The 24,157-nt window shown below is 57.4% G+C and overlaps 4 protein-coding genes across 4 annotated transcripts in view; 3 read left to right on the top strand and 1 right to left on the bottom strand.

The window, feature by feature from the left end:
- FAM219B (family with sequence similarity 219 member B) overlaps positions 1–2,829 on the top strand; it is a 5,152-nt gene extending 2,323 nt beyond the window's left edge. The window contains exons 2-6 of the mRNA XM_057368765.1: positions 802–904; positions 1,171–1,255; positions 1,591–1,668; positions 1,935–1,983; positions 2,127–2,829. Coding sequence (XP_057224748.1) covers positions 802–904; positions 1,171–1,255; positions 1,591–1,668; positions 1,935–1,983; positions 2,127–2,285 — 474 coding nt within the window. The 3' untranslated portion in view covers positions 2,286–2,829. The remainder of the gene's footprint in view (positions 1–801; positions 905–1,170; positions 1,256–1,590; positions 1,669–1,934; positions 1,984–2,126) is intronic.
- A 61-nt stretch (positions 2,830–2,890) lies between these two features.
- MPI (mannose phosphate isomerase) lies at positions 2,891–6,345 on the bottom strand. The gene is made up of 8 exons (XM_057368747.1): positions 6,300–6,345; positions 5,874–6,001; positions 5,402–5,602; positions 5,176–5,317; positions 4,494–4,676; positions 4,211–4,384; positions 3,911–4,119; positions 2,891–3,634 (listed from the first exon to the last, which is right to left on the bottom strand). Exons 1-8 carry the CDS (start codon positions 6,313–6,315, stop codon positions 3,416–3,418), a joined length of 1,272 nt encoding a protein of 423 aa, XP_057224730.1. The 5' UTR covers positions 6,316–6,345; the 3' UTR covers positions 2,891–3,415.
- Positions 6,346–6,436: 91 nt separating this feature from the next.
- Positions 6,437–19,436, top strand: SCAMP2 (secretory carrier membrane protein 2). The gene is made up of 9 exons (XM_057368748.1): positions 6,437–6,588; positions 11,551–11,631; positions 12,069–12,158; positions 12,924–13,041; positions 13,818–13,946; positions 14,373–14,532; positions 15,027–15,128; positions 16,982–17,099; positions 18,056–19,436. Exons 1-9 carry the CDS (start codon positions 6,532–6,534, stop codon positions 18,200–18,202), a joined length of 1,002 nt encoding a protein of 333 aa, XP_057224731.1. The 5' UTR covers positions 6,437–6,531; the 3' UTR covers positions 18,203–19,436.
- A 194-nt stretch (positions 19,437–19,630) lies between these two features.
- ULK3 (unc-51 like kinase 3) lies at positions 19,631–22,828 on the top strand. Its single transcript, XM_057368749.1, has 15 exons — positions 19,631–19,801; positions 20,022–20,162; positions 20,341–20,461; positions 20,547–20,651; positions 20,730–20,873; positions 20,956–21,038; positions 21,110–21,265; positions 21,342–21,447; positions 21,538–21,578; positions 21,669–21,771; positions 21,870–21,934; positions 22,050–22,128; positions 22,217–22,257; positions 22,344–22,391; positions 22,467–22,828. The coding sequence occupies exons 1-15, from the start codon at positions 19,700–19,702 to the stop codon at positions 22,653–22,655; spliced, it is 1,524 nt and encodes a 507-aa protein (XP_057224732.1). The 5' UTR covers positions 19,631–19,699; the 3' UTR covers positions 22,656–22,828.
- The last annotated feature ends 1,329 nt before the right edge of the window (positions 22,829–24,157 follow it).

A 24,157-nucleotide genomic window follows, 5' to 3' on the forward strand; every position in this document is an offset into this window, starting at 1 on the left:
AGGCACAGGCTGTATACAATGTATATATAATACATGTGTGTGTATACAAATMTATATGTACATACACACACAGAGGTGCGTACAGCATCACCAGCACAGCATCCCTGGCCAGCGAGGGCTGTGGCATAGCCGCAGGGATCTGGGGGCCGCTGCCTGCACCATTGATAAGGCTCCCATGATAAGGCTCTCTCCTGCTAATTCTGGCTTAAGACACAGAGGTTAATCCTGGCTGTGCTCTCCAATCACCATCCCAAGTCCTCTGCCTCGGTCCTTTAATTCCCCATCCTTCCTGCGCCCACTCTCTCTGATTTTCCCTCTATTTTCTTCATTTTCCCTGKTTTTGGAGGTTTTTTCCTCCCCCTTGCCCTTAGGAGTGCTGGTTCTCCTTGACAATACTTGGACAGAAGAAGAAGCTTGAAATGCTCAAACCCTGCAGAGAATTTAAAAGAAACYATCCTCACATTTGTATTTGACTGACTTCTCAGTAAATCTCCTCCACCACCTTTTCCCAAGTATTACTGCAGCTAGGCTGGCACAGGAACTTCTGGTSACTAGCTGTGCTTTTAATTTTATTCCCAAATAATCCTTTCATCTGCTAACAGATCTGCTTATTCCTTTTCCTCTCCCTCCTCCCAGGCTGGGGAGGAGGAGCTGTCCCTCACCACTGACCTGCGGACAGATTTCCCTGCCGACCTTGAGCTCCCAGGAATGATCAGATGCTCCAACATGACTCTGCTWTACTGCATCCCCATGGAGAGATGCTAAATGGGCTTCTTTCACTTTTTTTTTTTTTTTTTTCAGCTGATTTGGGCTGAGAAGAAGCAGCTCAACAAGGGGACAGATGTGGTGGAGAAAAGGGGTCCATACATCATGAGCAAACCTCCTTCCATTCAGGCCAAGCTGAGTAAGTGATGCTTGGAGGACTCTGCTGGGATTTCGGGAGTCATTTCCACCTCTCTCTCAGGGCTGCAGTTACTAAAAGCCCTTTTATTTCTTGGTGGGATAAAACCTTTATAAAAAAAATCATTAAAACCCCATAGAGATGCCTTTGCAAAGCACTGCACTGCCCCCACGCTCAGCTGCTACACCCTCCTCACCCATTCCCCAAAGGAATAAATCYTTTGGGAGCACTTGGGAGTTTTTATCTCTGTCCCTGTGCTTGGCTTTCAGAGAGGCAGCGGGAGCTGGCCAAGGCAGCGCTGCGAAGGCAGGGGCTGCTGGGGGGACGCACCGYCCTGAAACCAACTCCTAAAAGGTCTGATCTCCTCTTCCTATTCCCAAAATGCATTTTTCACTTTTCATGGGGAGACTGGGAAACTCAGAGGATTAAAAATAAGAGTTTGGGATCTTATTCTGCTGGCTCTGTTTAGCCAGGAACATCCAGTATGATAAAATGTTTTTGTCTTTTATTTTGGGGATGATTTGGAGGTACAGATTTATTTGGGTATCCTGGGGTTTAGCTGGTGGCCCTGGACGCTGCCAGGCTGGAAAGAAGTGGGATTTCTGCCCTGGCTCCTCAGCCCATCAGCTCCAAGGATGTGTTTCCACATAAAACATCTCTGCTGGTCTCACTCCTCTGCTTCCCAGCAGGTCGGTGAAGTTTAACAAGGGCTACACGGCGCTCAGCCAGACTGCTGATGAAAACCTGGTCTCCCTTGACTCAGACAGGTGAATATCCCAGTATTCTGAGTGAATATCCCACCATTTTGAGGGTGAGGGTGCTCACAGCTGGCTTTTTTGTGGGGTTGATTTTTGTCACTTGTAGAACATCCCCAATGRCACCGGGCACCTCAGAGCAGCGAAATGCTCCTGTTGTCCCTGATTTCAAATATCCCTTGGGTTTACACTGCCAGCTCCTTTTCCTCCCTGAATTYCCCTTATCTGCATCCCCAAGCCCCCATTTCCTAGCCAGCTCTGTTTCCTTTTTCCCTCAGTGACGGGGAGCTGGGATCCAGGTGTTCCTCAGGATACTCCTCCGCYGAGGCAAGTGCAGGGTTTGACTCTGACACTGCGGGGTCCCCACCTCGCTCCCCTGACCCCTCGAGGCTCTGGCCAGGGGCTGGAAGGCTCACCCCAGGCAGTGTGGATGTGTGTCCATCCCGCAGAGCCCCGTTTGTCCCCCGCAGCAGGTGAACCAGGACCTGAGCCGGCAGCTGCTGCAGGACGGGTATCACCTCGACGAGGTCCCTGATGACGAAGACCTGGATCTCATCCCCCCAAAACCCGTCACCTCATCTTCCTGCCCCTGTTGTTTTGGAGAAAATCTCTCCTGTGTGATCCAGTAGCTGCACAAGAACAGGTCAAAAATCCAGCACTTTCTCTGTTCCGTGGGATGGCTGTTGGGTGTCCCACGCCAGAACGGTGACACAAGGACTGAATGATGCTGCTCGTGGCAGAGACCAACTGACCCCAAAGGACTTTTCCTTACACTCAGCAATATCAGGGAGAGGTGGCACAGAGATGTTTTGGTGACTTGGATGGGACCTGGCCTGTGGCTGGGGTGGGGAAGGWGGAGAGGCAGAGTCCAGCACCTCCATAGGGGTACAAAGGGAAAGATTTGGGAGTATCTGGGGTTGGAGCTAGGCTTGCTCCCATTCTCCTCAATGCTGCTTTGATGCAGGTGAGGCACAGCCCAGACCCCCCGTAACCAGCTCCACACAGGGCTTGATTTGGGGGGCTGGGGAGCCTCCTTCCTGCAAACCATAAACGCTGCCTTAAACCACGGTCCTGCTCCATGACACAGAGGACAATCAGCTTCTTTACAGAAACCTTATTTAAATATTTCATGTCGAGAGACATGAATGGGTTGGGCTGGGGGGGAGGGGGCACGTTTGTCTGTCTGTTTTTGTATTTTACTTTGTAAAAGGGAGSACTCAATAAACTGGATCTCATTACTCAGAGCGGGTGCTGGTGCTATGGGCGACTTCTGTTTTCCTTCATCACATTTTTTTACCTCTTTCCTGTGCCTGAGGAGCAACAGGGGGTACAGTCCGTGTTGGGGGGAATGCTGGAGCTGCTCCCAGGCTCTCCTCTGGCCCCCTACATCCTCCTGCTCCCCCCACCATGCTGCCCTTTGCCAGGAACAAAGTCACCTCTTTATTCATAGCACCAGAGGCTCTCCTGCTGCATCAGCCCCCCAACGCAGCCCCCTTTTACAGCCAGAGAAGGGTGACACCGGCTGCTGTCAGCCCAGCTTGGGAAGAGCCCACCAGAAGCAGCAGAAAGCCTCACAAAACCTGCCCTGATCTGTGCCACGTCCAAGGAATTGATCCATGGAATCGCACTTTCTATACATCAGGGCTGGTTCTGGGATTTAATAGGTGGAAAGAAATCTTTCAAGTGAGAAGACTTTGCCCAATCCAGTTTCTATCTACTCAAAGATGGAGTGATGTGGAGGAAGTGTCCCAGGWCCTGCTCAGAGGAGGCAGCAGGCTCGGAAGAGCAGCATCCCATCGGGTGAGGAGAGGTGGAGGGAGATGCTCTCGTTGGCCGAGATGAAGAGCACGGAGCCACGGTGCAGGGACATCTCGGAGGCTGCGGCCGTGGAGGTGCCCACRGCCGTCCCTTGGATCACCAGCAAGATGCTGGCAGAGTCCATGGCAGAGATGAGGTACAGCTTGATGGAGGTGGGGATCTGCCAAGGAAAATGTCACTGTGGCTGCAGTCTCCCTCAGCTTTCCTCCTCTCCCGAGAGCTGGAAGGGGTTTGTCCCCATCCCCACCMCTTTGCGGTGCCAGGGACCTCAGCTTGGTAAGGACACCCAAGGTTCTCCCCCTGCCCCGAGCTGCTGGAGAAGGTGATGAGCTCCAGGCAGAGGGAAGAGGAGAGGAATAAAGAGACAAGTAGCCCTCCCTCCTTTTTAGGGCACCAATGACAAAAGTGGAGCCCACACAGATGTGTCCCCACTCACCTCTATCCTCATGATGGTAAAGTCTGGCACGGGCGGGTCATAGAGGTAGACGTTGGGATCGAGCTGGCTCTGYGCAGCCGGGAAGATCTTGGAGCTGCTGGGTGCTGGGGTGTAGTTGAGCATCTCGCACAGGGTGAGCACGTCGATGAACTTGGGCGTGAGCCCGGCGCGCACCGTGTTATCCGAGCACGCCATGATCTCCACGCAGTCTGCAGGGTCCAGGCAGGGCTGTCAGCTCACCGCAGCCCTGCCCYGTTCCCACAGCCTGCCCCTGGGTGAGGAAAGCCCCCTGACACTCACCTCCGTGCAGGTAGGCGTGGGGCTCGTTGGCTCCCAGGAACAGGGCCTCCCCCGGCTCCAGCCTCACCAGGTTCAGGAAATAAATGGTGAAGCAGCCGATGTCCCCGGGGTACTGTGAGTGCAGCCGCAGYAGCAGGTCCCCGTTGCTCCCTGACGTGTCCTTCCCTTCCGCCGCTGTGCAGGAAGAGACCAGGCCCGACATGGGGAGGGAGCTGGGGGCACCTCGGCCGCTCCCCTAAACACAGCCCCCGAACCGATTTGGGGTGTCACAGCCAGGACCCACCTTCCTGGGAGATCCTCTTCACCAGCATGTTCAGCTGGTCCACAAAGAACTTCTTCTCGCTCTTCATGAGGCGGGTGAAGCACACGCGGAGGGCAGCCGAGACCCCGCGGGGATCATYGCTCCCGCTGCGCTCCAGCTGCTCTGCCGCCACCTCCCCGATCAGAGCCCGCAGCTCGGGGACATCTGTGGGGCCAGCCCCGGTCAGAGCCAGCCCCCCATGCCAGGGGAACACTGCCCCAGCACCCCCTGGTCAGAACCAGCAGCCCCGTCCCACAGGAGCACAGCACAGTCACCATCCCAACCAAATCCCATCCCTGGGGAGCGCCGCCTTACCCCAAACTCAATCCCAGGGGAGTACAGACCCCATCCACACCCCCAAACTCCATCCCAAGGAAGTACAGACCCCATCCACACCCCCCAAATCCTACCCCAAGGGAGCACAGCCATCATCCCCACACCCTAAACCCTGTCCCAAGGGAGTACAGCCATCATCCCCACCCCTTAAAACCCTGTCCCATGGGAGCACGGCCACCATCCCCACCCTGAGCCTAATCCCAAAGGAGCACCATCCCCACCCTGAGCCCAATCCCAAGGGAGCACGGCCCTCATCCCCACCCTGAACCCGATCCCAAGAGAGCCACATGCCCAGTCCAGGGTGTGCCCATGCAGCCTCCATCCTTACTCTGGAGGAAGGAGACAATCTCCTCCACAGGCCGGAAGCCACACATGCCCTCGAAGGGGGTGAGGGCGATGGCCATTTCGGGTTTGTGGTTGGCATCAGGATAGTGCTCAGGGAACTGGGCGTGGAGCTTTGCTGCCAGCTCCTGGAGAGAGGGGAGAGGAGCTGGGTGACCTCCCCAGGGACACGGGGCCCAGCCGGGCTGCCCAYGCCCAGGGGCTCTCCCTACCTTGTTGGGGTGCGCCTGGACAGACAGGGCAGTGTTGACTGAGAGAACCTTGAACAGGAAGGGCAGGCGGCCCTGGAAGGCGTCCTTCACCTTGGCCCCCAGGCAGGCGGGGTTGTCGGCGATCCACTGGCCCAGGGTCTTTTGGGGGATGCGGTTATCCCGGATGAGGGCATCGCCCCGCGGGTGCGTGCCCATCCACAGCTGCCAAACACACAGAGGGCACCGTGAGCCGGGCAGCCAACACCCATGATTGGGCTTTTCCAGAGGCTGCCCAGCCCCGGAGGTGATCCTTGGCAGCTCCCTCGGGGGCTGAGTCACGCTGGGCTTCTCTCCAACCCAGGCACCCCCGGGGCCATTGGGGACAGGGGACAGCTGGGGGTCAGCATCCCCACAGGACACAGCCGGGTGGGATGAACGCACGGACGGACACACAGACGGGACAGACACACAATGGACACACAGACACACTCACCTCAGCGTAGGGCTGGTCAGGATGGATCTGGACCAGAGGGTCACCACTGGCCAGCAGCTTGGCCACCTCACTCTCCAGGCCTACCTTGCCCCAGGAATAGTTCTGCACCACGCAGGAGAGRGGGAACACTGCAGGAGGGAAGTCATATGTTAGATGGGCACAGAGAGAACCCCCCAAAATCCTTCCGGGAACCCCCAAAAGCTCCGGGGCAGGGTGAGAGGGTGTAAGGGAGAGAGGGAACCACGAGTTTGGGAGGGGAGAGTGTACGGGGGCGCGATTTCCARCCATCACACGGCGATGTGGGGGTGCTTGGGCTGAGGGGCAGGAGTCACGGGCTGTCCGCCCCGTCAGTGTGGGGGGTCCCGGAGGAGAGGCCCCATCCCCGTGGCCCGTCCCAGGGTCGGTGTGTGCCCCGTGCCCGCTCACCCCGGATCTCCGCCATGGCTCGGCCGGGCAGGGCCTGCCCCCCTCCCTTCCCTTCCCCCCTCAGCCCCCGCCGGCTATAAGCGCCGCTGTGACGTCACGCGGCCACGCCCATAGGGTTAACCCCGCGCGAGCTGTGCGCGCCGCCGTGACGTCACGCGGCTCCCGGTCACGCGGGTGCCCCGGAAGCGCCAGGAGCGGCGGCGGCGGGAGCGGAGCGGAGCGGACCGCGCCCATGTCGGGCTTCGACACCAACCCGTTCGCCGACCCGGTGGACATYAACCCCTTCCAGGTGGGCGCGGGGCGCGGGCGGCACCCCCGACTCGGCGCGGCCCGGCCCGGCCCCTCCGTGCGCCGCACGCCGGGACGTGGCACTGACTGAAGCGCCGCTGGCCAATGGCGGCGCCGCTCCTCCGCGCCGCGACCAATCAGAGCGAGGGGGCGGGACCAGGGGGTGTGAGGCGGCCGCGACCCCCCAGCCCTGAGGGCGGCCTGGGACCCCCTGCCCGGCACCGCGCCCGGCCCGGAGCCGCGGGTTCCGCTCCACATCCCCATCCCCATCCCCCGCCCTGGGCCGGGCTCCTGTCCCCCTTACCCGTGACCCCATTCCCCTGCCCGCCATCCCGCTGGGCCCGAGGGTCCCGCTCCCCTTCCCTGTCCCCCACCTTGGGCCGCGGTTCTGTTCCCCTCCCTGCATCCCCGTCTGGTCGGGGCAGAGGGTTCCGTCTCCCTTCTCCGTATCCCCCTTCCCCATGTCCCACTCCAGCCTGGACAGGGGGTCCCGAGCCCCCCGCTCGGCCACGGCCCGGGGTCCCGTCCCCAGGTCCCCGCAGGTCACCCATGGGCGCTGTGATCCCCCCGCGTCCCTCCCACTCTGTCCCCGGAGCAGGCTGCTCCTCACCTGGAGGAAGGATCTCCCACCGCCCGGTCACTCTGCACCTCCCCAGGCAGTGGGGAGAGGGTTTCCTGCCTCKCAGGATGCACAGCAGCTGTGAGTGCCTAATCTGTGGGTTTGTTAAAAATAATCCATTGCTGGAGCTCTCCTGGCCGTGCTGCCTGGTAGTCTGGCTGTCTGCTGGGTCTCTCTGGGTTTGTTTTTAAAGTRCTTCAGCTCTTAAAACCGACTTCCCAAGGAAAGCTGTGGATTTCAAATCAGGGGATTCCTGTTAAGGTCACTGAGGACTTGCTCTGTGTTCGCTGGGTTTCTCCTCTCTGGGATTAACCTCTGAAAATTGGGGTCATTTGTGCAGGGAGTTGGCCTGGAATGGCCTCTGGGACCCGGYGCCTGTGCAGTGGTGTGAAAATCAGTGTCTGGCCTTTGGCTCCCATCTGTGAGCTCAGCCTCACCTTCGCTGCTTGACTGAGATGTGATCCACAGGAAGGAGTGTTTTCCTGACCTTGGATTTCAGAGCTGAGCCAAACTGAAATTGCGAATGAGGCTCAGTGTTTTGAGGAATCRCAGTGAAAATCTCCTTTCTCTTCTTCCTTGCTTTCATTTTAACACGATCTTGTGAGTCTCAGGCATGGGAAGGGTTGGGATGATCATGCTTCTGTGATATTCCTCTCTTGGAGTGGAATATATTGCCGTTCATGTTGGGATTTGTTGCTTCAGCATTGAGGAAGTAAATATTCCTAGAATCACAGAGCRGTTTGTTTTGGAAGGGATCTCAAAGCTCATCCAGTCCCACACCCTGCCGTGGCAGGGACACCTTCCACTGTCCCAGGCTGCTCCAAGCCCTGTCCTTGGACACTTCCAGGGATCCAGGGGCAGCCACAGCTTCTCGGAGCAACCTGAGCCAGGGCCTCCCCACCCTCCCAGGGAAGAATCTCCTAGTATCCAATCTAATCTCTGTCGGTTTGGAGCCATTCTCACTTGTCCTGTCACCTCAGGCCCTCTCCATCTTTCTTGTCGTCTCCCTTCAGCTGCTTTGTTCACATTAAAGCTGTCCCAGTAKCTGACAGAACAGGGCCGTGCTCTCTCTTTATTCACTGTTCAAACAAAAAAAAAAGGTTGAAGGTGATTTCCAGCCGGTAACTCCCACGTCAGGCTCATTTCTTAAGGAGGAGTAACATATGTCCCGTCACGGTTTCCCCTGGGATGGCTCTTTGCAGCTCACCTGGTCCTTGTGGCAGATTCTGTATCCTCCTGCTGAGGATAACCTCTAGGTGAGGTTTCTCCTTGCCTGTTCTTTAAACAGAAATTCCTCAAACCCCAGCAGATGATGAGGAGTCTTCCACCACTGCTCCCTGGAGCCTTGTTGGTCCGATTTGGAATGGAGTCCCWGCCTGTTCCCTGCCAGGGGCTGGATCCTGGTGGAGGCTCTGTGATGGGGTGACAATATCCCACTGACCTGACCCCCAGTCCACRTTCCTGGAAGGAGCAGAAGCATCCTCCCTCTCCCAGCCCCTCTACTCTTGCTGATCTCTCTTGCCACGGCACYGGGGTCGTCTCTCCTTGCTGGGGATCCCAGTTCAGTGCTTCATTCTCCGCAAATCCTGACGTGACCGGGATCTTTGCCTTTTCGGGAGACTTTGTTCACGGTGTTCGTTAAGCTTTGTGTAAAATAAGCTGCTTTGGTCCTGTTAAAAATATCTCTGCCTTCTCTGTTACTTATTGCAACCAGTTARTGAGAGATGATTAACTGCCTTCCTTTATCTAGTAACCTGCTGGAAGGGGCAGCTGCCTCCAAAACTTTGATCCAAGCCTCAGGCAGAGCTGGAAGCTTCCGTCCTTCTCAGAGATATCAACAATAAAACCCTCAAGATTTCTCTCAGTGCATCTTCCAGGCAGTGGCAGCCTCTGAGCCTGCAGGACTGGTGATATGTGGGGCGATACTGTGATATTTTTGACAACTGTATTAAGTTCCAGGTGATTCTAGGTTGAGCTTTTGCCTTGATCTCATCTAGAAAGGCCTCTCATTTTGTTTCTTTAGAAACAAAACAGAAAGAGAAGGAAAAAATAGAATTTTCTGCACAAACCTGTTGTATCCARMCCCAAAACTTCGTGTTTGCATTAARCTGCGTCTGGAAATAGTTTTAATATTCAGGGCAGCGCAGTTTGGTTGAGATGGGAAGTTATTCTGCACCAGGGGTATCTGAAGCCATGAAAAATGACACCGCAGCTCCCTGGCACTTGAGGAAGCRATGGCTGGAAGGGCAGCAGATGAGATCTGCTCGCTGGCATCCTGCGAATCGAGCCCACCGTCGATTTGTGAGCATGAGCTTCGTAGCTGGACACGCTTATTGTGCCTCCTGATCCTTTCCAAGGCCCGACCCAGGATTATTTCAGGAGGATCAGCTGCTTTTTGCTGCGTAGCTGGCAGAAAATAAACCTAAACCGCAAAGTTTGTGGGCAGCTGCTGGCTGATCTCTGCATTCCTKGTGCTCGCTCGTCCCTCGCGCTGCSCGCCTGTGCATCACCCTCTGCTTTCCTTCCTGCCCTGCCCAGCACGGGGCCAAACACTTCGGCTTTGTTGCACATTCCCTGCTCTCTGGGTTCCCATTTCAGACACGCTTGCACAATAGCAGGCGGGTTAAGCCGAGCTGCTGTGCCTTGGCCTTACGGCCTAATTAAGTGATTTTTTTTTGAAAGCTGTGCAGGGAGATGAGAGCTTGTCTGCCTTGGGAATCAAACTGTGGTGCTGCTCTGCCTGCCCTTGGAGAGCTTCCAGCTTGCTTTTGGGGTGGAGATGAGCCAAGGGAAGTAAAATGTGTCTTTTACGGTGGTACTGTAGCATTCCATCTTATTCCCATGCACTCTTAGGCTCTCCAGAGTGTTAYGCCGCCTTCACTTTCCACTCCCCATGCCTTGAAGGGAGTTTCTCTTCCCCGTGCAGTTGTTTTCTGCTGGACTTTAGTCCAGCTGGGTCTCATGTGCTCCAGACTAAAGACTTTGTGCTGATGTGCAGCGCTCTGGTGCGTGAGGGGAAGTGTAAAGCTGTGCTGACAGCCCTTATCAGTGCACAGCCGAAGCTTCCAGAGGTGTCAGGAATGAAATAAAAGCAGGTTTGATTTCCATCGTGGCAGTCCTGCTGGTTCATCCCGCTTTTCGCAGCCCTTCCTCGCCGGGGAGCTGAACTTCTCCGAGCGGCATCGGAGCGCTGCGATGCCTCGGCCCGGGGTGATTCACAAACGGGTGCAACCTGTTGCTGGGGAGTGCCTGCCGTCCAGGAGCTGCGGAGTTACTCATTAACCGCTCCCCGAGGATCCTGCCGGGCAGAAGGCAGCGCTAGAACCCCGGCAATGGCTCCAGAGGGATTTTCCTGCAGTGCACAGGCTCCAACTGCAGCCCCTGCACGCCCCGGCTGCTTTTCACCCCATTAAGCACCAAATGAGAAGGGCCGGTCTGGGCACACGAGTTGCCGAGGGAGGGGTCAGGAGCTGCTTTTTAATGTTCTGACCCACGCCCAGCTCTCGGGTGGCCGGGCAGGAGGATTTCCGAGTTTTTCCTGGAATAACTGGGGAGAGGAGTGCTCCAGAGGGCAGCATCAGGCTGGCCAGGAGGAATCTCTGCATGGAGAGCAGTGTGTAGGAAAGAGGAGATAAAAACAGCTGCGTGCACTGCAGGTGAGGGGAGAGAGGTGTTGTCAGAGGTGCAGGGAGCCTGTTTTTAAACATCAGAGTGTTTGAGGGAGACGAGTGGGAGGTGCTGTGAGTGGAAGTGAGAGCTGTTATGCCAGCAGCATTAAAACCTCCTAAAATAATTGATGTCACACCTCCAGCTCAATTTTCCTGAGTGTTTTGCTTCTCCAGAGCAATCATTGGCATTTTAGCTCGCTGGCATCTCTCAGCCAGGATCACTTGTATCTAAAACYTCATTTTGTGTGGCTCTGCTGCACTTTGTGGCTCCGTGCTCGCGTTGTGAGGCCCATTCTGACCACAGATGGATGAATCAAAATCTCTGGAAATTAGGAATAACTCACTGTAGGTAAATGGCAGTAAATAACCTGCCCAAAGCGTTCCCGTGCCAAAAGCTCGTTGTGAYTGTTCAGACGTCCCTCTTGGCCGAGCAAGAGATTATTTCTGCCCACAAATCTTACCTTGCTGGTGGTCATCTCCTCGGATGTTTAAATTCAGTGCCATCCCCTGTGCCAGGGATGTGTTTCACCCCTTCCAGTTCCCAGCTAAGGAGTGGATGGAAAGCTGGCAGCACAGATAACGTGGAATTGGTGTTCTTAAAGGCCTTTTCTGAGCTGAACAATTCGATGCTGCCCTATTCCCAATGCTGATTTCTCCTTGTGCTCTMTCCCTCCAGGACCCCTCGGTGACACAGCTCACGAACACCAGCCAAAGTGGCTTGGATGAATTCAACCCCTTTTCCGAGAGCTCCCAGCTGGTACGTGCCACGTGTCTCCGTGCTCTGCGTACCTCGTGGTGGTTTTAGTGGTGTGGAAGGTCCCTCGATGGGTGGAGCTCCAAAAAAGAGGAGTTCCCAGCTGATTTCCCCATGGAATGTGGCTCCTGCACTGGAGCACTAATCAGCTCCCAGCACAGAACAGCTCCTCCCCAGCTGGCTGCTGACTCGCAGGGAAGCCCCGTGAAGGGGAGGACAGACAGTTTCTGGCAGGGCATAGAAGGATTTATTTGGGTTGGGGCTGAGCTGCCCTGGTGGCTGGGAGAGCCTCATCCTCGTTCCCTGGCTGCTACCAGGAGCTGGGTGGGAGGAGGAGGAGGAGGAGGAGGGCAGGAAGCCGAGGTCTGTGGGTCAGACAATCCCCAAAGTTGTGTTTCTCCTGCCGTGTTCTCACCTGGCTGCCCGTGGTCTCTGTGCAGACGAATGCGGCGCGGACGACGCCGGCGGCGCAGCCCTCGGGCCACTCACAGCCAGCYGTTCTGCAGACATCCGTGGAGCCCACCCCACAGGTATGCCAGCCCCCTGCCAGCCTCCACCAGCTCCCAGGGCCTCTGGGAATGCAGGCAAGGGCATTCCTGGGGGTGGTGATGGGAAGCTGCAGGTGATCTTCTCAACTTGCAGACCTTTGTGGGTACACGCACGGATCTTGTGCCTTTTCCCTGTGCCTCTGGTGGCAGAGCTCGTTTTGCCCTGTGTCCTGATGTCTCTGGCTTCCCTCTGGAAGCCCTGGGGTGTATCCTTTCAATGCTTCTAGCCCAGTTCTGCTGCCTGGTCAGGCACACTCGGTGCCCGCAGCGTGAACACGAGTACCTGATGGCCGGGAGCACCTCATCAASAGCACTGAGGCTGCTGGCACAAAGGCTCTGTTCTCAGAATATAAAACAGGTAGAAGAGAGCCTTAGGAGGTGTGGTAGGCAGCTGTCCTGCCTTCCTGTCCCAGCTGGGGAGGGCATTGTCCTGGGGAGCCCAGGAGCCCTGCTCACCACTCTGTGAGTTGTGGTTGTGAAGTGCTTGGAGCAATGAGGGGAACAGGGAGGGAGAAGAAGGGTAAACCTCCTGAGGGCTCTCCCAGCCTTTCCTCCTGSAGGATAACTTGATTTTGTCCTCCAGTGGCAGAATTGAGATGTCTCAGGGTTAACTTTGATGTCATCTGTCACCCTATGCCCTGCTTGCCTCCCAGCCTGGCACCTGGTGCTGCCACCACAGCCCGGCCCTGGGCAGGGCTGATCTCTGTGATCTCTCTGGTCTCTCTGATCTCTCTGTGCCCTCTCCAGGCTGTGGCTGCAGCAGCACAGGCGGGGYTGCTCCAGCAGCAGGCAGAGCTAGAGAGGAAGGCAGCTGAGCTGGAGAAGAAGGAAAGGGAACTGCAGAGCCATGCAGCCAGCATCGACCGTGAGTACTGACTGCCTGCCTGCCCTGGGGGGCCAAGGGCAGCCTGGATCGCTTGCTTTGCCAGGATTTTAGGGTCCCTCACTGCTGTGGCACCCCTTCTTGGGCACTACCTGGCATCCCACAGCTCCCAGATGGGAAGGCAGCTCAGAAGTGGGTGATGGAGGCCAGCTCAGAGGGGTCCCTGCCCTCCAGGGTGCTCTGAGCAGCTGTTTCACCACCCAAAGCTCTCAATCTGTGCCCATGTCAGAGCTGGTGAGTGACACTGTCACTGAGAGCAGCAAAGCTCTTCAGCCTCAAGGCTGTGTTAACCACAGGAACCCAATATTTCCCCCTAATCTTGGTTTTGAKAGGCTGAATCTGGGCTTGCAGAGCTGAGCAGCAATGGCTGTGGCAGCCCTTTGGCCATTGCAGGGGAATCCTGTCTTTCCCCGGGGAAAACCCCCAAAGCAGGCTGGTCTGCCTTGCTCKGCCAGCACTTTATCCCWTCCCTGCTCAAATTTAGGCACTGAACAACCCCTGGGTTCTGCCAAGGTCTTAATGGATGAATTAAACAATAGCAGAATGGTGACCCTAAACCAGGCTGGTCTGCCTTGCTCTGCCAGCATTTTATCCCATCCCTGCTCAAACCTAGGAACTGACCAACTCCTGGGCTCTGCCCAAGTCTTAATGAATTAATTAAACAACTGCTGAAYGGCTGCTTGAAAATTCTGGGGTGTGAGTTACTCTGTAAACGAGAGAAGAGTGAGTGAAGAGYTGCTCCTTCCTCCCTCCCACAGCGAGGCAGAACAACTGGCCGCCCCTGCCCAAGAGGTGTCCCATCAAGCCGTGCTTCTATCAGGATTTTTCTGCAGACATCCCAGCCGATTACCAGCGGATATGCAAGATGCTTTATTACCTGTGGATGTGTAAGTAACAGCTTGAGYTGCAGTGAGAATTCTTTCAAAGGARSTTYRGTGTGAAAAGCTGAGCTTTGTTGCACAGTAAATTCTGTCGGCGTTGTCTGCAAAGCTAAAATCCTGTTTCCCTCCTTTTTTATGAGGGTAAATGTGAAGAACCCCAAATTTATGCTTTGGGATTAGCTTGTTCATAGCAGAATTTTTATTGTTTAATTGTTTAATGGAGGCTTGAACAAACTGTTTAAGATTTGGCCCTAAGCAGCAGCATCAGACAAACTTCTTAGGTCAAGCTCTGTTTCCCTTCCAAGGGAGGCAGGGAAATCAGATGTCACCTTAATTTCTGCARCTCTCTGTGTGTTCAGTCAGAGATTGGGGATGCTTTGGAGTTTTCAGGAGGTTGCTGATGTTTTTTTCTCCCTGTCTCACCCCGAACAGTGCATTCCATCACCCTGCTCCTAAACCTGCTTGCTTGCCTGGCGTGGTTCACAGTCGACAGTAACAGAGGAGTTGACTTTGGACTCTCGATTCTGTGGTTAATTTTATTCACCCCTTGTGCCTTTCTCTGTTGGTACCGACCGATTTACAAGGCTTTCAGGCAAGTACTGGGTTTTGTTTTTTTCTATGATGGGGATGTATCTCTTAGTGGGAGGAGTTTTGGGTTTATCTGTTCCCATCATGTATTGCCTGCAGGATTTTTCCAGCTCTTTGCATCATTAGATAAATCCAAACCACTGTGTTGCTAAACATATTAGATCTGTCTGATAGAACCTAATTATGGTGATCCTTTTTCATCCTGAAGCCCAAGCCTAGGCCGACACGGGGTGTTTTTAATCCATTTTTTATTCCCTTTATTAATTTCTGAGACRCTGTTTGGTATGATGAGCACGCTGCGTGTGTGGAGGGAGCTGCCTTCATCCCACCTTGCCCTGGGCAGAGTGTTGGATTTGCAGTGGACACATTTGGRTGCCCAAATTCCTCCCCACATCACCTCCCCTCAGCAGTGTTTCCCTGGAGGAAGGAGCTCACTGAAGTTGTTCCCTTCCAGTGCAGGGATCACAGGTTTCACTCCTGCTGCCGTCTCTCCCGCAGGTCTGACAGCTCCTTCAGCTTCTTCGTCTTCTTTTTCGTCTTCTTCTGCCAAATAGCAATCTACATCATCCAGGCTGTCGGAATTCCTGGCTGGGGAGACAGGTAAGCTTGGCTTCGCTGCCTGTCACAGTGTCACAGCTCCTTTTTTCTCACCAGGGCTGTGACTGGCAGGAGCTTTGGGGYCTGTTTCTGACAGCTGCCTGTTCCTTCTGCCGTGGTTTCCTCTCTCAGCCCATGCACAGCCTTGGCAGGTGCCAGCTGAGCTCTTCCCATCCTAATCCCTGGCTGCTGCTGCGAGCTGGCTCCAAGGGCAGAGTGGGAATTACTGGATATTGGGGAGGAATCCTTCCCTGGGAGGGTGGRCAGGCCCTGGCACAGGGTGCCCAGAGAAGCTGTKGCTGCTCCTGRATCCCTKGMAGTGTCCAAGGCCAGGCTGGATGGGGTTTGGAGYACCCTGGGCTAGTGGAAGGTGTCCCTGCCCATGGGATTGGAATSAGATGCGCTTTAAGSTCCTTCSAACCCAAACCATTCTGAGAATCTGTGAAAAATCTCCCACTTCTCCCTCACTCAGTGCAGATCTTATTTGCTCCTCTAGTGAGGACCAGATCTGCCTGGTTTAACTGGAACCTCCCCTGGCAGAGGGAGTGTGGGGCTGAGGGATCTCTGACCTGGAATCTGGKCACTGCTCAGCTCGATACCACTACTACCAGCCTGACTGTGCCTGAACTCTTCCTGAATTTCTCTGGAGAGCGCGGTTTTAGCCTCGCCCTTTCTCGGTGACATTGCCCAGAAGGGTGAGCCTGGGCTTCTGGAGCAGCTCCAGCAGCCTCGTGTCAGCAGCTGTGCCCTGCAGGGAGAGCAGAGCCTTTCCTTTCGCCTTGCTGCCTCGGCTGCAGCTCCCATTCCCATGTTCCGCAGAAAAGGTTAGCAGCTCGCGGTGCTGCTCCCCGGGGGAAGCCTTCAGCTGCGAGCTGCYGTCTATTTTTGCCCGCTGCCCCATGGGCAGAGCTGTCCCCGGCCTCCCCCCTCTGCCTGAGTCACAGGGGACGGGGAGGGGGCGCAGTCTGGCTCTGGAGAGGCCGCCTGGAGCTTTCTGCTCCGTTTCCTGCCGCCAGACAGCGCGGGTATTTTCGGCTGCGGTGCGTGGTGTGCCTCTCCGTTCTCCGTGCCGCAAGGAGCGGTGCCACACCACCGATGGGACCCTCGGGCTCGCTGCGTTCCCTCTCTGCCGGCAGCACACRGCGTGCTCGGTTTAGCAGTTGGAAAGGTTCTGCAGCACCCGGGAAGGTGTTCTCGGTGAGGTGTTTTGGGATTCTCAGCCGCAGCCAAGCCTTGAATTCTTCCTTTCAACAGCTCCCGGTGTCTGTARCTTAGAATTGTGCAATCACAGAGCGATTTGGGTTGGAAAGGAATTTTAAGCTCATCTAATTTTACTCCCTGTGTCTTCCACTATCCCAGGTTGCTCCAAGTCCCATCCAGCCTAGCCTGGGACACTTGCAGGGGCAGCCAGAGCATCTCTGGGCCACCTGTGCCAGGTTTTCAGYAATTCCATCTCTTCCTACCTCTTCCTCCCGCTCCCAACCTTTACATCCCTGTCAGGGTGACAGCAGGTCCAGGCTCCAGCCCTGCCTGCTGATCTYTTCCAATTTAGCTGTTCCAGCCTATCTGTCCCCCACCTGGCTGAATTTTGAGAAGGTACCCATGGAAGCCACTGCTGGCGCCGAGGGTATCGATTTTGCTGCTTGAGGGGAGGGCGCAGGGCTGGAATGTGGGTGGGATGAGCACAATCCTCCTCTGGAAATACCAACACAAACTCCATCCCCAAAAAAGGGCCTGGATGGGCTCCTCTTTGGTTTTGTGCTCCCCTGTAACATTTCCCTGAAGCCGCTGTGGGTGCCTGTCCCTGCTCTACTCTGTCTGTCCACGCTCACCGTGTCCCCTCCTCTCCCTGGCAGCGGCTGGATCGCGGCGCTGTCCGAGGTGCACGGCAACCTGGCCGTGGTGGTGATCATGATGGTGGTGGCAGCGTTCTTCACGCTCTGCGCTGTCCTCTCCCTCTTCCTCCTCAAGCAGGTGAGTGGCTCGGAGGCYGGCAGAGCTCAGGCTGCTCCCGGGGGTCCCGGGTTTGCTGCCTCCGTTCACCCGGTGGGAATGGTGACGGGATGGGGGCACTGGTGGGGCGGGAGGTTTCAAGGAAAGCATTTTTGCTTGGTCTTCCTGCATCACTGCTGAATTTCTTGGACAGTTGAAGTGGGAAGGAGTTTCCCTTTAGAGTCACGTGGCAGGGACACCTTCCACTGTCCCGGGGTGCTCCGAGCCCTGTCCAGCCTGGCTTTGGACACTGCCAGGGATATAGCAGCTGCAGCTGCTCTGGGAATTCCACCCCCGAGCCTCCCCACCCTCCCAGCCAGGAATTCCTTCCCAACATCCCATTCAAGCCTGCCCTCTGGCAGTTTGAGCCCATTCCCCCTTGTCCTGCCCAGAGCTGGCAGAGCAGAGGTGGCCTGGACATGGCTCTGTTCAGTATCCAGGGCTTTACAATCCCTGTGCCCACAGCCTTGTGGGGCTTTCCAAAGCCTGGGATGCCAAGGAGTGCCCTCCCACTGGCTCCTACACACAACCTTCCTCCCTCCTCCACAGCAGGGCTGGATTTCTGCAGGAGCAGCAGAAACGGAGCCTGGGCGAAGGCAAGGACAGGCTGGACTGATCCTGTTCTTAYTGCTGCTTCCTTTTCTCCTACATTTATCTCATCATTAAATACCTGATGCTGCTGGCACCTTCAAGTCCTGCCCTGCACTAAACGCTGGGTTCAATCTGTGCCATCGCAGCGTGGGGAGTTTTGGGTGTGAAAYCAGCAAGAGAATTTTGCTGAGAATTCCACATTTTACAGCAAACTCTGGTCTCCTGAAATCCACAGCATCCCTGATTAATTTCTGCAGCTCTCCAGCCCATCCTTTCCAGCTGGTCAGTGATGGAGCTGAGGAGAAACACGGTGATTTCCACTCTTCCCCTCCCTGTTTTTGTTGCAGGTGCACTCCCTGTATCGGCGCACCGGAGCCAGCTTCCAAAGGGCCCAGGAAGAGTTTTCCCAAGGCATCCTGACCAACAGAAGCTTCCAGAACGCGGCGGCCGGGGCGGCCTCCTCAGCTGCACAGAGCGCTTTCCGGGGGAATTAGCCCTTCCCAGGAAACCCAGCCCTGCCAGGGCTGCCTCCCTCTCGCTTCCTCATCACCCCAACCTTCTGTTTTTTTTTTTTTTTCCTAAAAATGCACTTTTTGGGGGTACCATGTGAGCTCTGTGATGCCGACTCCTGACGAGGAGAGGTTTTTTTTAGCTTCAGCTGAGCTACGGTTTTGATGATTAGCTTTCCCTGTCTTGTTTTAGGGTGTGGGGAGATGGGGGAAGACGTTCTCTGAGGCAAATATTCCTCTCTCCAGGACCTTCCGGGGGTTTGTCTCTTCCTCCCCTCACTCCGTCTGTAGCAGGAAGACGAGGGGAAGTGGGTTTTTTGATTTTACTCTCTCTCTTCTCTTGGCCTTTGCTACGAAGAATTTGATTATCTGCTGTTTTGGGAGGGTTTTGTAATGTGCATGTAGTTTGTGGCGTTAATTTTAAGAACAGAAACTGTACTTTTGGGTTTATTACACTCACACGATGCTGTATTTTGACCTCGCAACTGCTCGGCTGCCTGAGAGCCGGGATAACATGGCGTGAAGGAAAATCTGGGAGCAGCAGGGAGTGTGTGGGGGGATGCATTTCTCCTGGTCCCCCCTCAGGGCACGTCCTTGGCTTCCACGAGGATCCTGCAGGCRACAGGAGACGGGGAGAAGGGATCAGCGGGGGCTGAGTCTTCTCAGTGACTTGAAATCAGGGGAGGGAGGGGGAAAAGGGATTTTGGTTTTTGGGATTTTGTCCCAGCTCCAGGTTGGGGCAGCTGAAGACGCCGGGTCACGCAGTGCCTGCGACGTCCTTCTCCAACTAACCTTGGATGAGTCTTTCTCCAGGGAAGGCTCCTCCCTGCCTTCCTCCTCGCGAATTTAATTTTTTTTTAGCTGGGCAGGAACTGGTTTGATGTGTGTTCAGCTGCATCCCAGGATGGGACCTCCCTGGGGACAYGGGTGAGGGGCAGGGTGGATGTGGGGACAGATTCGCACCTCTCCCTCTTTCAGCCCCGCGTTTTGGGCGTCGGGGAGGGGATTTAATGCAGATTTGGCTTTGTGGTGTCCCTTTCCCAGTGTGGGAGTTGTGTTCGACTCCCATCCASCACTGGTGAGGGGCGGCATGTGGGGGCTGGGATGCAGAAATCAGCGTTTTTACACCCTTTTCCTCTTGTATTATTTTTTTTTTTCCCCGCGTCTGATCTTTTAATGTTTAAAAAATTATTAATAAAAAATGTCTATGTGGTCCAGACACGGTGCCCTGGCCTTCGGGAGGGGGCGTGGTCATGGCGAGAGGGCGGGGATTGTGGGAGTGGTCAATGCGAAAGGGGCGGGGCCTGTGGCGCGGATGAAAGGGGCGGGGCGGTGTTGGGGCGTGGCCAGTGAGGCTGGGGGCGTGGCCTTGTGTATTGGGGGCGTGGTCTCGTCCTTGGGGGCGTGGCCAGGGCCGYGGCGCGCCGGGAAGGCGGAAGCGGCTCCCGTGGCCCGAGTGCGGCACCGGGGGCCGGGCCAGCCATGGCAGGGGCCGGCTGGGCTCCTCCGCGCCTCGACGAGTTCATCCTCACCGAGCGCCTGGGCTCCGGCACCTACGCCACCGTCTACAAGGCCTACAGGAAGGTAAGGCCGAGCCCGCCGCKGGGGTCTCCTTTTTGCTCCCCATTCTACCCCTCCGCTCCCGTGGGACCCCCCTTTCACAGCTCTCCACACGGGGTAGCCCCCCTAGAGCCCCCTCACGGCACCTGCAGCCGCCCCCTTGCAGGGGTCCCTTCCCTCCCCTCCCCGTCCGGCGGGCTGGGTTTGGGTGGGGGGCTCCAGGGCTGCCCGCCCCCCTTGGCAGAGGGACACGCGGGAGGTGGTGGCCATCAAATGCGTGAACAAGAGGAGCCTGAACCGGGCATCGGTGGAGAACCTGCTGACCGAGATCGAGATCCTCAAAACCATCCGCCATCCCAACATTGTGGAGCTCAAGGACTTCCAGGTGGGCTGGGGGCTTCCCCGGGGGGCTCTGAGCCTGAACTCCTCAGGCTCGCACCCATCCCCACTTCCCARGGGTGTATCCATGGGGCTCGGTGCCCGCAACTGGGCGAACTGGTCCAGGCGAGCCYGTGTGGGTGGGACTGGCTGGGGTGGCACCACGGGGTCCTGTTGCCTGGCAGTGGGACAGTGACCACATCTACCTGATCATGGAGTTCTGCGCCGGGGGGGACCTGTCCCGCTTCATCCGGATGCGCCGCATCCTCCCGGAGAAGGTGGCTCGCGTCTTCCTGCAGCAGCTCGGTAAGGACACCCTCCCCGGTGGGGACCCTTCCCGGGGGTTTTGGGGTGCAGGGCCGTGCTGTCACGCGCCCATCCGCCCGCCCAGCCTGCGCCCTCAAGTTCCTCCATGACCGCAACATCTCCCACCTGGACCTGAAGCCACAGAACATCCTCCTGAGCGCCCCGGAGAACCCCCAGCTGAAGCTGGCAGGTCAGGCCAGCTCCCGGCCAGGGGCTGGGAGGGGGGAAATGCCCTCTCCCCGTGCCCCACGAGCTCTGTCGCCAGCAGATTTCGGCTTTGCGCAGTACATGTCCCCGTGGGACGAGAAGCACGTGCTGCGGGGCTCCCCGCTCTACATGGCCCCCGAGATGGTGTGCCGGCAGCAGTACGACGCCCGCGTGGACCTGTGGTCRGTGGGCGTCATCCTTTACGGTGGGTTTGCCTTTCGTTCCCCCCTGCTCTGGGCTGGTTTCCCCCTCTCATCTCCCACCACGGCTCATTTTTCCCCCCACAGAAGCTCTTTTCGGGAAGCCGCCCTTYGCTTCCCGCTCCTTCGCCGAGCTGGAGGAGAAGATCCGCAGTGACCGGGCTGTGGAGGTACCRTGGGGCSGGAKGGAGCTGGGRGGGCTCTGGCAGCGGTCAGTGGGCTCAGCCCTGTCCCTCCCCAGCTTCCCAGCCGGCCCCAGCTCTCTCAGGAATGCCGGGATCTCTTGGGACAGCTCCTGGAGAGGGACCCTCTGAAGCGCATCTCCTTCGAGCGCTTCTTTGCCCACCCCTTCGTGGACATGGAGCACRTCCCCGGCCCCGAGAGCCTCGGCAAGGCGGTGAGCGGGGTCTGGGGGCTGCTCCCTGGGTCTGGGGGGGTTCCAAGCTCTGAGACCCCCGCTTTGTGCTCCCCAGACCAACCTGGTGGTGGAGGCGGTGAGGAAGGATCAGGAGGGGGACGCCAACGCCGCCCTCTCCCTCTACTGCAAAGCTCTGGAGTATTTTGTGCCAGCACTGCACTGTGAGTCCCCCGGGGTCTGTGTGGGGTCTGGGTGTATTTTTGGGGGTTTTCATCCCACCCACCCCGGTGTTTTGTTGTTTCTTCCCTCAGATGAAAGCGACATGCGWCGCAAAGAAGCCATCAGGGCCAAGGTGAGCCAAAACCCCCGGGGAGGTGGGGGGCAGCATCCCCATCCTCTGCACTCCATCTGAGGGGTCTCCTCACCGCCAAAACGTGCACAGGTGGGGCAGTACATCTCCAGAGCAGAGGAGCTGAAGGTGTTGGTCACCTCCAGCAACAAGAACCTCCTGGAGAAAGGCAATCCAGCCAGAGAGCTCCTTAAAGGTAGAGCTTTTTGGGGATCCCCCGGTGCTGGAGCTGGCGGGGTTTTGGGCTGAAGGGTGAAGGTTTTGGGCCATCCCCATTGCCACGTGCCCTTGCAGAGATGGCCAAGGACAAGCCTCGGCTCTGCGCRGCGCTGGAGGTGGCTTCGGCCGCCATCGCCAAGGTGAGGGGTGGGCTTGGGGTTCCCTCACCCCCGGAGGGAAGGGGAAGGTGCGAACCTGGTGGGGAGGGGATGATGGATCCCCCCAGCCACTGGCAGTCCCCGGGGTCTCTCGCAGGAGGAGGAAGGCAGGGATGACAGTGACACCCTGGAGCTGTACCAGCAGAGCCTGGGGGAGCTGCTGCTGCTCCTGGCCGGTGAGTTGGGACTGTGGCGGGGGGTTTAGCGCAGGGATGGATCCTGCTCCCCTCCCTCACCCCATGGCACGTTCCTCTCCCCCTGCAGCGGAGCCAGCGGGGCGGCGGCGGGAGCTGCTCCACGCTGAGGTGAGTGCCAGCCCTGTGACACCCACTGTCCCCTGTGGGCCGGCTGCGGAGGCACTGTGTCCTCTGTCCCTCTGTCTCCCTGCCAGATCCAGACCCTGATGGCCCGAGCCGAGTACCTGAAGGACCAGATCAAGGTACGGATGACCGGGGGCACCCCGGAGCGGGCTGGGGGTGGATAAAGGCTGGAAAAGCCTCCTCTCCCTCGGCAGATGCGGGAGGCGCAATCCATGGGCAAGGAGGCGCTGGCAGAGTCCGTCCGGAGCGGTGAGTGCCCCTCTGCCCAGGGGACATGGGGAATGTCCCTCCAGCTGCCACAGCCATGGCACGGGGACATCCYGGCCCTGCACACCCTCGTGTCTCCGCCCGGCGGGGTGGCAGTGGCGAGTGCAGCCCAGTGAGTGTCCCCTGTGTCCCCCGGCACAGCCTGTACCTTRCAGTGACGCTCCTCGCTGCCCTGCYAGGACGCGCCGGCGCAAAGGCTTCCGTCCCCTGCACCGGGGTGACGCCTCGGGGGTCACCCTGGGGCTGTCGGTCCCGGGGGCTCTGCGGGCCCATCTGCCCCTCTGGCAGGCGCTGGCTCATTTCCCTGCCCGCCCTGCCTCGACCTTCTGCCGCCGCAGCCTCCCCCGGCACGGCGGCCGGGTTATTCCACTCTAATTCCCGCCGCTGGCTGCCACGGGAAGGGTATTTTTATCCTGGCACTGGGCTCTGGCAGGATTTCCCCCCTGCTTTTTGGGCTGGGTGTTTCTTCCTGCTCCCAAATGCCGGGGGAGCCTGCCCAGCCCGGGTGCACGGATCCAGCCGGGAGCTGAGGGTGCACGGGGATGCTCCGCTGTGCCTTCCTCGCTCGGCGTCTACCTCAGCATCCAGCGCTGCTCGTCCAGCCTCCAGCACCCCCCTGCACTGTCCCAGCCCGGCCTCACCTYCCTCTCACTGCTGCTGGAGCRCTGGGAATGAGGATTTTCCCTCCTACACCTGGAGCGGGGCAGGTACCGATGGCATCCTCGCTGTTATGAGTGTGAGCGGTGCTCGGCGAGGATTGATGGAGCGGGAATCAATCACCTTCAGGGAGACACCCTCGGCACYCCACCAGCTCTGCTCCACTCCTCAGGGCTCTGACGACCCCAAGATCCGAATCATGTTCTGGGAGTCACTTGTGTGGGGTGCTGAGGTCCTGGAAAACAAGGGATTTTGTCTCAAAATCTACTGTATCTCAAGGGAATGTAATTTATTGTCTTTAATAAACTCTARTTTTGGTTTCTCCACCACCTGCACACTCAGGTTTGTGATTTGAGCCCCACGAGGGGTCCCCAGGCAAGCCCAGCACCCAGAGGCAGCCTGGGCTCCTGGAGCCATYGAGGAGGGCTGGGGACCCGGGGTGTCCCCTCCCCTGCTCCAGCAGTGCCCTCCTCCCTTCCTGTGCTCCCGGGGGACACGAGGCAGCCAAAGCAAGGTTTGACCTTGTTTTCACTTCCCATCCTTTTATTTTTTGCCTGTGTGGAAAACACGGAGCAGAACAACACGAGCCGTTACGTAAAATCCTGTTTTCTCCAATAGCTTTTTGTGGCGGGTGAGGAAGGGCCGAGCYGGGCCACAAGGGAAGGCAGAGGAGCTGGAGTAAGCCATGGGGCATTTTTGGGGTGTCCCATGGTTATTCTGACCTCTTCCCAAGACACCCTTCCCTCCAGATCCTGCCCCTGCGCYGGCTGCTCCACGCTCAAACCGTGCTTCCCGGGTAGACGAGACCAGGCATTTCTATATATTTTCATTATTATTATTTATTATTATTTATTGGRAGCAGAGATTATATCCCCAGGCTTTAAAGCTCTTTCCAAGCCCGCRTCCTCCCCCGGCCCGTGGCGGGCGCGGAGCCGCCGGGGACGGCTGCACCGGCTGGCAG

The sequence above is a fragment of the Malurus melanocephalus genome, unplaced genomic scaffold (genome assembly GCF_030028575.1).
Source record: "Malurus melanocephalus ecotype Western Australia unplaced genomic scaffold, MMel_1.1 scaffold_96, whole genome shotgun sequence".
NCBI lineage: Eukaryota > Metazoa > Chordata > Aves > Passeriformes > Maluridae > Malurus > Malurus melanocephalus.